Below are 14,585 nucleotides of genomic sequence, written 5' to 3' on the forward strand. Positions count from 1 at the left end.
CTTAAAAATAGGAACTATGTTATCAATTCTCCAGTCTTACGGTACAACCCCTGAGTTTACAGATTCATTAAAAATTCTTGCTAATGGGCTTGCAATTTCATGTGCCAGTTCCTTTAATATTCTCGGATGAAGATTATCTGGGCCCCCCGATTTAGTCCCATTAAACTGTTCGAGTTTGGCTTCTACCTCAGATGTGGTAAAATCTACCTCCATATCCTCATTCCCATCTGTCATCCTACCATTGTCCCTAAGCTCCTCATTAGCCTCATTAAAGACTGAGGCAAAGTATTTGTTTAGATATTGGGCCATGCCTAGATTATCCTTGACCTCCACTCCATCCTCAGTGTTTAGCGGTTCCACTTCTTCTTTCTTTGTTTTCTTCTTATTTATATGGCTATAAAACCTTTTACTATTGGTTTTAATTCCCTTTGCAAGGTCCAACTCTACATGGCTTTTGGCCTTTCTCACTTTATCCCTACATGTTCTGACCTCGATAAGGTAGCTTTCCTTGCTGATCCCTTCCATCTTCCACTCCTTGTAGGCTTTCTGCTTTTTCTTCATCACCTCTCTGAGATGCTTGATCTCTTAGGGGGAGTTTAGAAGCCCCGTCACTTGAGATATTTCATAGAATCATAGAATATCAGAGTTGGAAGGGACCTCAGGAGGTCATCTAGTCCAACCCCCTTGCTCAAAGCAGGACCAATCCCCAATTTTTGCCCCAGATCCCTAAATGGCTCCCTCAAGGATTGAACTCACAACCCTGGGTTTAGCAGGCCAATGCTCAAACCACTGAGCTATCCCTCCCCCCATAAATTTAAAATGACACTGAACATAACACTAGAAAATGCGCTGTAAGGAACACTCCTACATTGGCAGGAGAAAGGCTGGATGATACGACATATGGAACATTTTCTCTTGCTAACTTCTGTGAGTATAAACCTCTCTAAGGGCCTGCTGTAGCTCCCATTACAGTGAATGGAAAGTCTCCTCTTTCCTTCAAAAAGTGGCAATTGGATCAGGTCCCAGTTCCCTTTGTATTTTTTCTCTGCACTCGCTCGTGCGCTTTCCATTGTTGAGGTACTCTATGAAGTTGATTAATATGTCATTTAGTCCCTTAGTACTACAAACCCCGCTGCTGCATCTGATCAGGATGTATATGGATGGTCTGCCATGGCTCTGCTTGGCACAGCACCCAGCCTGCATGTTGTAAGGTGCAGGACCATAGCCACAGATATTGAGAACTTGTTCACATTTCTTTGCCTGCTGTATGGTTCTCTCTCGTGCTTAGAGAGATCTGTGTTATAACTGTTGTTTTTATTGCTAGTTTGTCAATGAAAACTCAGATGCCCCATGTTATTGAGGGTGCTCTGTCTATATATATGTAAATAGTTAATAGAAAAGGTGCTGGGAGATGGCACTTGAGAACATGTAGCCTGGTTCTTAAGTTTTGTAGGACCAATAAAAGTTCTTGTGTGCCCTGCAAATGGCTTTTTTTTGTGCAGCTCTTTAAATCAGCTTTTCAATCAGTCACGGCAGAAAGCTGTGCATTAGCACAGATCTTGTAGGGGGCCTTAATAACAATGTTGGCAGCACACCACAATTTTGCTTTTCTCATCTGCATTTATTATTAGTCCCTTTAGGACCCCTGATATGGCTAAATGCCATTGAGATGTCTGCAGAAAACGTAGAGGCTCTTTCCATTTATCTTCAGTTTGCAATAAAATTTCCATTTTTTTTATAGATTTGGAACATGGCAGGATCCCAAGAAGGAAGGAGGAGCCTGTTAATAAATATATAGATGCCTAATTCCTGTGTTCTTGAGGCAAATACTTTCCAGGAAAAAATTGTTCCAGTTAATTGTTTGGCAAAGGTTCTAGAAAATAAGAAAAGTGAATCTAACACCAACACTTTAGTGAAAAAAATACTCAGGTGCCAGATATTAAATTGAAATGGAAAGATTACTAAAGTAGTTTAATGGCTCAGTACTGTCTTTTATCATTTGGGCTTGGTTTTGATTCTAAACCAGAATTGAATTACCAAGTATTGCAAAGATCAAATATCTACAGAAGTCACTGTTAAAATGGTTTCAGATGCTCATTATAGCTCTTAATATGAGTGATAACATATCCAAACCACTTTATAAATGTTCCCACACACCTATATTATCAATAATTGATTCCAGGTAGTAGGCTACAGCAGATGCAATTTACTAAGATCCCAGCCAAGTGTCAACAAGATGACTGGTTCATTTTATCATGATACAATGAAATATTAGCAGCTAATAATAAAGGAAGCAGAAAGTGTGAGCTCTTACTTCATTGTATGAACAAAAGCCTGTGGTTTCGGAATGGAATCATAATGTGATTTTTAAAAAAAGAAAAACACACCCTAAAATGGTCAGTTTATCCAGTTTAAAAGGATTTGAATTAGTACACTTTTTGATCACTCTTTAACTCCAAATTCTGCACTTTGAAGAGAAGGAATATACAAGCAAGAAAACCTCACTTGTGAAACTAGACAGAACTTTATTGCAATAAGATGGAAATAGTCAGTGTTATGTTTTTTCCTGGTAGTCTTCATCTTTGGGCATGGCTCTCCTTTATTTACGACCTCTTCAAAACATTGATGTTCCCTGAACCCTCTTTCAGCTGGACTGTCCAACAGCTTTTGCAAGTTACCCTACAAGCTCCCAGCAGTTCTTATAGGTAAACTTCATAACTAGAGCTGGGTGGCATTTTTTTGAATAAAAGTATTTTTAATAAAAAATTGTCTTTAAAATTATTTTTTAACAATTTGTTTAATTTCTTTTTTAATATTTAAATTTAAAACATTATCAAAATATTATAAAAGTGGTTATAAGTTTGTTGTTGTGGTTCACAGAAAAGAGTTCCCTGGTAAACAAGAAAATGTCAATAACAATTTCAATACGCATTTTGATGAAACAAATTTCACTAAAAAATCTAAAAATCCTCCAAGTGGGTCCGCTTCGCACCATGTGAAATGGAAACAACTTCAAAATGTCACGTTCCACTGTTGTTTGGCTTTTGGGGGAGGGGTGTTTGGGGTTTTTTTGTTTTCATTTTCTGACCAGTTGTATTTATGACATTTCCACCCTCTTAGTACAGTGCTGGGTTCTATGTTTGGTGGCATCAATATACAAACACTGCTACCTCAACTCTTCTTCTAGTTGACAGTGTACGATTTTGTATCCCTGTTTCTGGGGGAACAAAAGTAGCTCAGGAGAAGGCTCCATGACCATCGATACTGGTCTTCCTTCAGTGTCATATCAATTAAATATATAACATACCTAATATCTTTATCTTTCCACCTTCTCGGTACATGTAACAGTTTTGTAGCATCTAAAAGTTGGCTTTACAAAGTACGGTATACAAATGTAACAGAGATGCTGCTCTGAGACTTGTATTAAATATAACTCAGTCTGTCCATTCTGTTCTTTGTAGGTTCTTATACCACCCTTAATAGCTGAGTGCCCTGCATTTAGCGACACGATTATCATTTGCCATGTGTGTTTTGCTCGCTCTTGCTTATCCTCTCCCCTGTGCAAGAATTAGGTGTGTAGTGGAGTGTTTTAGTTATGTAGGGTTTTGTTTTATGTGTAGATGTTAGAGAAGGCAGCTTGAAGAAGTGCATGTTGCACACTGAGCAGAAGATGATGAGGTTTGTGATGGTTTCTATGAGTATCTTGTGTGCCATCTGAACAGTACCTCTTGTTCTGCTTGGACTGTCTATCCTGAATTTTGGTCTTTTTGACTGGTTAAAACTTTTGGCTTTATGAGATACTACCCTGCAACAATTTACAAACGCACTAACTTGGCCACTCATTAGACTAAGAAAAGAATATTGAAATTTTAGGCCCCAATCCTGCAAACACTTAAGCACATGCTCAACTTCATGCAGGTGAATAGACATGCTGGCAGTTTAAATGGGACGATTCACATGTGCCAAGTTGAGCACGCACTCTGTTGGTCAAATCAAGCCCTTTCTTTGCAAAAAGTTCAAGGATGGTACAAAAATAGCCGCATGGTTCTGCAAAGCCTCTGAAATAATGAAAGAATGCACTTGATTTCAGTTTGCACTTTCTCAAATGTATAGTAAATTGAAGATAATCAAGAGAGACTCCCATTCAGGTCAAATAAAAATCAGATGGAAGAGGTCAGTAGGAGAGCCTGAGCAAGGTGAAATATAGTTTGGTAGATGAAACTCCCTTAATTGTTGCTTTGAGAGCCAGTGGAGTATGGGGATGGGAGCGAGTGGTTGTTGTGCCTGAGCCTTGCTGGAGGGAGGCATTGTGTCTTCAGAATGCTCAGGCAGGCAACAGGGGTCAGTAGGGAACTCAAACTCAGCAGTGCCACCTACTGTACTGTTTTTAAAGCTTGTGCTGCCCTTAGCCCTGGACTCTGAGCGTTAGATGGCGATCAGAGGAGTGGCTTCATTCTAGACCCCTGCTCCACCCAGAGATGTCTCCTGCAGGCCAGTAAGCATCACAAACAAAGCTAGGGAATCTCAGATGGTGCAGAGCTAGTGTATTTGCCTCTATGTCACCAGCATCTCCTGCTTAGTGGTCACGTTGGATGTCAGGGACAGGAAGATGGTGTTCTGAGCTAGAAGGGGGAAGAGTCATGGGGGCCTTTTGGCTCATGGCTGGCCCAGGATGGCAGGAGTGAAAAGGTGGCTTTGAATTACCTTTCTTATTCACTCTCTTCAGCTGTGCTAAGTGTAAGCTTGGAGCCACTAAGGTTCTGGCCAATGAAATCTAGATCCATTTGGAATTGGGTACAGTTAGGTTCATTTCTATATATAAAGAAAATTCTCAATTGCTAAAGAAGCAATACAGTTTGTCCCATGGGACATCTTTGCATCTGGCTTCTTTTTTCTAATTTGAAGATAAGAGAGTCAAAGCTTGCACAGTACGTTTCACATCTTTGTATAGGAGGTTGGACAATTTGCGAACAACTTGCAGATAATCTAAATTTAAAGTAATTTGTGAATTTACACAAAAATTATTTCTTTGAAATTTCCCAATTTAATTTGGGAGCAAATTAAATGAAACCGCAAACATGTAAAAGGGCATCAGTGTGAAGGAAGAAAAGAAATTTCTCAGAAAGTGAGCTACTAGAAGAAATGTTAGGAAACCACCTGGTGGAAGATATAGACTCTACATTACCAAGAAGTGTAATGGTCTTCTAAGCTTAGTAATGGTCTTCCAAGTTTAGTAATGGAAGCTCTATAGCTGGATATATCCAAATGGCTAGATATAGTCATAAATGTCTGTGAAGCAGGGACCATTCTGTACTTTTCAAGGGATTAGACTGGCTCACAAACCAGGTCTTTTCAACTCATTCTCTGAAGTAGAATTTATTCTTGATGCCTCATAGATTAACGTTCATTAAATGAATTAATGCTTAATTTATTAACGATTTGCCTTCCATGTGTTTAAATATGATGTATTACTCTTTATCAATGTTTATTGCATTTATTAATGATTTATGTTAATGTTATGCAAGTTAATGTGATTAATTGATAGAATTCAGGGCCAGATGCCCTGCAGGGTCTGTGCCTCTGAACAGCACCAAAGGTAGAAAAATCCACAATATGGGAAGCTGCTGTGGTTCAAATTGGCCACAATCTCCCCTTGGCCCTGGGGCCTGTGGGGAACCAGCATGGTCAAAATAGCGGTTTGTGTTCTTTCAGGATGGGCAAGATTAGAGCAGTGAAGGATGTGCTGACTCAGTACCACCTCTGAGGAACTCTTATCAGGCTGATAAAGACTCTAACAGATGCCCTCCATGAGTGGAACTACTGGCAGCAGGTGTGTGGGGAAGGGAATTCCTCCAGTACCTGGGCCCTGGGTGGTGCATTTGCACATCCCAGCGCTAGAGGGGAGTGAGTCTGGCCCCACAGCTGCGATGATTCTGTTGTGATTATTGAATTATTGTTTGAGAAATTTGGAAAATCCCTTGTTAATTCAGTTGCTTTTAGAATTACTTATATATTAAATAATGAATTTAAAATATTAAACATTAAAAATATTAACTTTTTCTTTTGGGTTACTAGTTTGATAACATCAAGCTGGACCATGGGAGGGTGGAGTTGCAGAGGGCCTGGCCTCTGAAATCTGGAAATGCAGCAAAAGTTTGGGGCCACGCTTACAGCTGCAGGGGATGATTTTCTGTATGTTCTACAAGCACAGTTTAGGAACACATTTTGTCTCCTTTCCTTGGAGATATATATGAAGACTAGATATATATGAAAACTTACACTTTAGAGCAAATTCTAGGTATCCCAGCTAGAGGCCCTGAGAGGAGAGGGCAGAGGGAGCCCATTCAGAGTCCCTATACCAGCACAAAGAAAAGGAGGACTTGTGGCACCTTAGAGACTAACCAATTTATTTGAGCATAAGCTTTCGTGAGCTACAGCTCACTTCATCGGATGCATTCAGCTTATGCTCAAATAAATTGGTTAGTCTCTAAGGTGCCACAAGTCCTCCTTTTCTTTTTGCGAATACAGACTAACACGGCTGTTACTCTGAAACCTGTCATCTTATACCAGCACAGGCAGCCTATGTAGTGCTGCGGCATGTAGTCCTTAGCCAAGAGCCTGGCTGCTGAATCTCAAATCTTTTGGAGCAGTTAGTTGCTAGAAGTGAAATGTCAGTGCATTATCCCACTGGTTCACTGGAAGTCAGTGGGACTACTCATGCTTAAAAGTAAGCACATGCACAAATGTTTGCAAGATCAGGGCTTAATTTTGTTGCATTCTGGACCAGTCCTCAGCCAATGTTCAGATGGAGGATAACAAATGAGGATCTGGCCTGTGATTATTTTCCACTTTATTGAACCTACCTCATAAGATACTGTTTTCTTGCAATAACAAATTGTTATTCTTTTGTGTATTTTATTATTTGCCTGTGTTGCCAAGGGGCTCAAATAAGAAGCAAGGCCCAAATTGTACTAGATGCTATACAAACACTTACGTGCTCTGCAGTTTGCCTTCATTATACTTTGTATAACCTGACCTTCTTCTATTGCCAACTTTTTTCCAATATGGCTGTTTTTACAGATGGTCACAGAATCATAGAACTGGAAGGGACCTTGAGAGTCCAGTCCCCTGCACTCGTGGCAGGACTAATTATCTAGACCATTCCTGAGAGGTGTTTGTCCAACCTGCTCTTAAAAATCTCCAATGATGAAGATTCCACAACCTCCCTAGGCAATTTATTCCAGTGCTTAACCACCCTGGCAGTTAGGAAGTTTTTCCTAATGTCCAACCTAAAACGCCCTTGCTGCAATTTAAGCCCATTGCTTCTTGTCCTATCCTCAGAGGTTAAGAAAAACAAATTTTTCTTCCTCCTCCTTGTAACAACCTTTTACATACTTGAAAACTGTTATCATGTCCCCACTCAGTCTTCTCTTTTCAGACTAAACAAACCCAATTTTTTCAATCTTCCCTCATAGGTCATGTTTTCTACACCTTTAATAATGTTTGTTGCTCTTCTCTGGACTCCCTCCAATTTGTCTACATCCTTCCTGAAATGTGACACCCAGAACTGGAAACAATACTCCAGTTGAGGCCTAATCAGAGCGGAGTAGAGCGGAAGAATTACTTCTTGTGTCTTGCTTACAACACTCCTGCTAATACATCCCAGAAAGATGTTCGCTTTTTTTGCAACAGTGTTACACTGTTGACTCATGTTTAGCTTGTGGTCCACTATGACCCCCAGATCCCTTTCCATAGTACTCCTTCCTAGGCAGTCATTTCCCATTTTGTATGTGTGCAACTGATTGTTCCTTCCTAAGTGGATTACTTTCCATTTGTCCTTATCAAATTTCATCCTATTTACTTCAGATCATTTCTCCAATTTGTCCAGATCATTTTGAATATTAATCCTCTCCTCCAGTGCACGTGCAACCCCTCCCAGCTTGGTATCATCCACAAAACTTTATAAGTGCACTCTCTATGCCATTATCTAAATCATTGATGAAGATATTGAACAGAACCGGACCCAGAACCGATCCCTGTGGGACCCCATTCATTATGCCCTTCCAGCATGACTGTGAACCACTGATAACTACTCTCTGGGAATGATTTTCCAACCAGTTTTGCACTCACCTTGTAGTAGCTCCATCTAGGTTGCATTTCCCTAGTTTATTTATGAGAAGTTCATACAGGACAGTATCAAAAGCTTTACTAAAATCAAGATATACCACATCTACCACTTCCCCCCATCCACAAGGCTTGTTACCCTGTCAAAGAAAGCTATCAGGTTAGTCTGACACGATTTGTTTATGACAAATCCATGTTGACTGTTACTTATCACCTTATTATCTTCTAGATGTTTGCAAATTGATTGCTTAATTATTTGCTCCATTATCTGTCCGGGTACAGAAGTTAAGCTGACTGGTCTTTAATTCCCTGGGTTGTCCTTATTTCCCTCTTTATAGGTGGGCACTACATTTGCCCTTTTCCAGTCATTTTTGTATATGGCTGACCATTCCTTTTCTAACTTGGCTATTTATTGTACATTTTGAGTTCAAATTACATTAAACAAGAATAAGCTATGCTGTTGGCCATTTGGCTGCTAAAACAATTTGCTATTGGCAAATCGTAGCTTCATAGAAATACAGCTTTAGGCCCATAATGTATATCTAATATAACTCACAATCAGAGTATTTTCTTCATATACACTTAGGAACCGATTGTGCCATTTAGACACAGCCTTCCATGGGAGGAGTGAACCCATTGCTACACACCTTCAGATATAGTAGCTTTACTATGATGCTTCCTTTATGCCCACAAAAGATATGGGGAATGCAGACACTGTAGTCCCTGGAGAGCAGTGTACAACTATGCCTGGGACTTAGGGAGGTCACATAAGTCAGGGAAAGGTTCCTTCCCGACTCCCACCACTATCCTGGCACATCAGTTTAAGGACGAAGCACAATCTGAACCTTGGTGTTTATAATGAAGTGACCAAAATAAGTCATATTCCTTGTGCCATACATGGGAATGTATATTCAGAGTTGTCAGTACTAGGAATACAAGTGAAACTGTACCCATCAAAAGCTTTTACACTATTCAAAAGAGTTAAACCACATAAGTAGGCCATAAACACACAACATAAAGAGAATGCTACAGAAGATTACAGCTCTGATGCTACTTCCTGACACCCATGCCACCTGTGGACTCGAATCCAGAGTCTTGTGCAGACAAAGTATCCAATGCATCCAGTTGTCCACTGATATAAATGGGCATACGGCTCAAGGAAGTTCAGTAAAGTTGCACAGGCGAACAGCAATGATGAATTGTGCTCATTGACTTCAGTCAGTAGTGTTTTGCCTGCAATTTTGGGCACTCTGAAGGGGAAGGTCTTTAATCAGTAAGACTTTCTGGAGAAGAATATCCACTGTAGGGATCACTGACACATAGTTTCCTCCTCAAGGACTTTCAGCTGTCACCAGAAGAATAGAGAGAGTGTAATGATGTGAATTAGATTAGAAAAGGATCAATAGGCCTGACAATAAATGAAAGTAACACAGACGTTATTGAGCAGATTAGGAGAGAGAAATTAAACTAGACAGTGTATACTGTGAAGCCAGCTAGACACACAAATGTTGGCCATAGAGAGTTTTAGAGGAATGACAACTGTTAGAAAGTGCAAGGAAAAAATAGACAATAATAAAATCCACTTGTGAGAAGGAAAGTGTAAACTTGCCTAGCCACCATGGAGGTGGAAAGCCCGATGCAGTAGAAATTTAGGCTGTGCAGAAGCTGAAAAGGATAATATCATAGGAACATAGGAATTTCCATAATGGATCACACTGGTGGTCTGTCCAGGCTAGTATCCTGTCACTGCTGCTACCACCTGTTTCAGAGGCAGGCAGAGAAACTGTGCCGTAAGCAGTGATGGGTTTATATGCCTCCAGGGATAGATTCTTCCTAAACCTCACTAGTTAGAGGCTGGCTTATGCCTCAAATCATGAGAGTTTATATCTCTTCCAAAACCCTTGTTTCTTTTTCTAATATTTACTGTTAACTCAGGGTAGTCTTGTTATCCATATAAATGTCTAGTAAGCTTTTGGACTCAGTGAAATACTGAGGCAATGAATTCCACGGGCTAATAGTGCATTATGTGAAAAAGTATTTCCTTTCATCAGTTACTAGTTTATTATACTACTAACAATTTTATTTTACACTTTCATTTCACCATTCATCCAAGGCTCCCAGAGCAGTGTTCAAACCATTAAAGCTCAATCATGCCCACTTTACAAATATAGAAACTGAGACTCAAATATTCAAAACCAGATAAGGTGATATGAGTGCCGAAATCCCATTAAAATGAATGTAAATTGGTCATTCATATCCCTTTAGGTGTCTTTGAAAAGTCTCCTCCCAGGGGAATATAACTATTTGTTTAACGGAGTCCAAACTGTGAGGCAGTGACTTAGTCAAGAAGAGAATCGTAGAGTAGCACATCTTGGTGCCTTGCTCCTTCTCTGTGAAGTCAACGATCCCTTAGATTTGAAGCAGCTAGTTAAAAGTATGCATGGACACACATATTTGCACTTTTATCCAAAAGCCCAATTCAGAAATGTAAATAAACCCCCCCTGAAGGGACTGACTAGATTTCTTTCCTTAGTCGGAAGGTACATATGGCTTCCGTCCAAAATAGTTGCTCTGAGCCGTGTAACTTGTAATTTATTCCAGTGTAAATGTCAGAACACTTCCTTTGCATGTCTAAGATGACCCACTGAAATTAGTCCCCCTTTAACAATTCCTTTTCTAATTTGCTTTTCAGCAACAACGGCAACTTGACCTCCTGACTATAACCAACCCTGGTGAGTAAGCTTACAAGGCTTGGCTTTTATCTTTTCTTAAAGAGACGGTTGTCTAAATGTCTTTTTCCCCCCTGTCTCTGGCATGCAAAATGAAAAACACTGTTCCCCGGAAAATCTTTCACATAATAACAAGTGACAGCTATATTGTGCTTGGCAAAGCCCCGGGTAGTTATCCATTCACAGAGCTGCCTCTTCAGACCTTTACTCTATGAATTTGAGTGCTGATATTTCTTTAAGCCTCATGGGGTTACAGTTAGTGATATGTCTGCAGGGTAGATGCCCTAGAATTCACAATGGATGTTCATGTATCACAGAAATGTAAGTTTTACTCTTTTCAGTGCTAAATACATTTACAGGTGTAAAGAGTCAGTGGCTTTCAGCGTGCACTGTTGGTGGGAAAATATACAGGTTAATTCTGGAGAACCTTAAAGTACATGAGTTAGGAAATATCTAGGTAAAAATAAAACACTTTCAAAACAGTCTTCTCAATAATGACTTTTGGTTTTTGTCTGTAAAGGAGAATCCCCCAAATGTGTTGTAGGTTGAATTTCTGGTCACTAGTCATGAAAGTATTTTAATATTTTTGGCATAGTGTTTTTGCGGTTGGGATTGAAATGCAGGCCAGATGAATGAGATTTCTCTTTGATCTAAGCTCTTGTTTGGTTTCTTCAGTAAGACTGGCTCAATTTCTTTTCATTAGCTCTCCTAGAGGTCTACTGTCCACCAGCAACAGAGAAGCACCACACAGAGTTGGTACTAGCTTTGGTAACCAGTATTTTTCTGTCCCTCAGCTCTAAATGCATCTTTATCTTTTTGTCTAGCTTTAACTGGGAATATGTTAACAAAGTGAGCAGGTGTTATGGGAAAGAGGGCAGAATGCGACACATTTTGCTTGGATAACAATTTTGCATCAATAATGGTTCCAACATTGTAAATGGAGATATCTGTGACATGACTTCTCCTTCACTAACCTTGTTCAAATAGTAATCATTAAAAAAAGGAGAAGAAGAAACACTTTGTTGGTACAGATGTTTGCGGCTACTGGCAATTGCATCGCATTTTTGCATGTTCATTTTTCATACAGTTTGCAATTATGTTAATATATGCTTGGGGCACTTGCTGATAAAAGCAACAATACAGTGAGAAAGAGCAATTGTCACCACTCTGACTACAAATTCAAGGGCAAATATGACACATTTTTCCATATTTTGTATCTTCAATGTCCCCTGTTTCTAAAGAAAAAAAAAAGAAAAAAAAATCCCTGAAGGTCGTGATCAGAATAAACACTCAGATTGTGGATAAAGTTACTAAAGTCCGGAGCTTTTTTTATAGAAGAAAAGGAGGATTGGCGGGGGGGAAATCATTTAAATGTGTGACATTTGTTTAAATTGTATTTATGATCCCTTCTTTACTGTGATGACTGATGTAATGTTCACTGGAGCAATAAAAGAGTTGATTAAGTTGAGTTTGTACATAGTTGTGATTACAATAAGTATCTAGCACTGCAGACCTTTCAGTTTTGCACAGCAACATAGCAATTAGTTAGAAGGATCAGCATAGGTACATACTAAGACAGTTTCCACTGATTATGTAGGTGGACATGCTGTGTTCCCAAAAAAAGACTTCCTTGCCAGACATTTTTCAAGATGTGCATTTTTTGTATTTTTGTGTGTTGATAGCCGGAGATCATAATAATTGATTTTATAAAGTATTTAAAAATATTGGGCCAAGATTCATGTAGCTTAGAGTTTGGCTGCTAGATAAGTTTGGCCTCATTTTCAAAATGGCTGAGCATCCTCAGGCCAAACTTATTCTGGAGCCTAAAATTTGGATTTTCTAAAGAGTTTAAGGGAGTTAGGCATTCAGCTCTTTTTAGGGTCCTTTGAAAAATCCCAACCTAAATATGGATTTAGGAGTCTAACTTCGGGTCACACAGATTTCAAAATTTTAGCCTTGGAAATTATTTATCTTTAGATATGGTTACTTTTTTATATTTTCATTTTGGAGGACTGTCTTTATGATTTGTTAGCAATGGACTCTTTTTACAGAGACATGATGTGACGAAGTGGGACTGTTTTTAATGATTCCCCTGAATAGTGTGGGAGTGCCTCAGTTTCCCCTGTGAAGTTCTTAAGTATCTAGGTGGTGGGATAAGGGTGTATGATCATTGCAGAGCCCTAGAGGACAGGTGTGTGCAGGGGTCTGGACACAGAGAATGGCTGACACCCTGTTTCCTGGCAACTGATGGCCTGGGCCCTTCCCCCATGCAAGGTGAGAGCTAAAGGGTTGGAGAACAAAGGAATCAGGTACCCTACTGGCCCGGAAAGGGACAAAGCCCAGAGGAGGAGGGGCTGGAGGGAGTTTCAGTTTGGGGCTGGCTGGAGACATGGAGTGAAGGGCAGATGTGGTTGTCTGGCTCACTGCCCCCCAAAATGGACCCAGCTGAGGGGTCCTGTTCTCTGCACCTACAAGCTCTGTGTTAGACCATGTTCCTGTCGTCTAATAAACCTCTGTTTTATTGGCTGGCTGAGGCGAAGTTGGGGGGCAGGACCTTCTGGCTTCCTCAGGAGTCCCGCCTGAGCGGACTCTCTGTGGGAAGCGCACGGAGGGGCAGAGGATGCTGAATGCTCCGAGGTCAGACCCAGGAAGGTGGAAGCTGTGTGAGCTTTGTGTCCTGAAGACAGGCTGCTCACAGGAAGGCGACTGCCCCAGAGTCCTGACTGGCTTCATGGGGAGCAGTTCCAGAGCATCGCCCAGGGACTCTGTGACACATGATACAGCTTATGACTGAGTACTTTGGATGCTCTGAATTAGGGGCCGAACAGTTTGTTTTCAACTGCCATTTCTCTGGAAATTCTTTAAGTTTTCCATCCTGTGTAAAGGCAGGCAGCCTCCTGTACAGTGGATGTCATTCAACTAGTCTTGTCTACAATAGGAAAATCCCCTATAGCTTGACAATGGCTGGCAGCAATGAGTCTGGCATGGTCTAACTGCAAGTATACGGCAGGACATAGTGAATTCAGTACCATTTCAGAAACCATGGTGGCCTTTGTAAACGGCACACCTGTCATGAGATAACATTAGAGAGACATAGTAGGTGAGGTAATATCTTTTACTGAACCAATTTCTGTTGGTGAGAGAGAAGCTTTTGAGGTACAGAGAGCTGTTCTTCAAGTCTGGGAAATGTGCTCAGAATGTCATAGCTAAATACAAGGTGGAACAGATTGTTTAGCATCAGTAGTTAACATATATTTCAAGAAATCATTCAAGGTGAAGTAGCCCATTAACACCGCTCCAGCCAGAGAGGGGAAAGGGAGAGAAAAAGCTGGGGGGGGGGCTTAATTGAGTTATAGATTGTTGTAATAAGTCATAAATCCAGTATCTGTATTCAGTCCATGATTTTTAGTATCTAGCAAAGTTATGAATTATGGCTTGTCTTTTAGAAGTGTTGTGCAGGTTTCCTTTGAGGATGAGGTCTGAGAGATCAGATATAGAGTGATCGCTTTTTAATCTGTTCCACCTTGTATTAAGCTGTGACATCCTGAGTACATTTCTCAGATCTGAAGACAAGCTCTCTGGAAAGTTTGTGTCTCTCACCAACAGAAATTGGTCCAGTAAAAGATATTACCTCATCTGCCGTATCCTTCTAATATCCTGGGACCAACATAGTTACAACAACACTGCATACAACATGAGGTAACGTTCTATTTCTCTCTCTCACATACATAC

General features: G+C 40.3%; 1 protein-coding gene across 1 annotated transcript in view; it reads left to right on the forward strand.

Annotated features, from left to right (window-relative positions):
- AGBL4 (AGBL carboxypeptidase 4) overlaps positions 1–14,585 on the forward strand; it is a 1,393,122-nt gene that overhangs the window by 750,701 nt on the left and 627,836 nt on the right. The window contains exon 6 of the mRNA XM_073357770.1: positions 10,817–10,856. Coding sequence (XP_073213871.1) covers positions 10,817–10,856 — 40 coding nt within the window. The remainder of the gene's footprint in view (positions 1–10,816; positions 10,857–14,585) is intronic.

The sequence above is a fragment of the Lepidochelys kempii genome, chromosome 8 (assembly GCF_965140285.1).
Source record: "Lepidochelys kempii isolate rLepKem1 chromosome 8, rLepKem1.hap1, whole genome shotgun sequence".
In the NCBI taxonomy this organism is placed as follows: Eukaryota; Metazoa; Chordata; order Testudines; family Cheloniidae; genus Lepidochelys; species Lepidochelys kempii.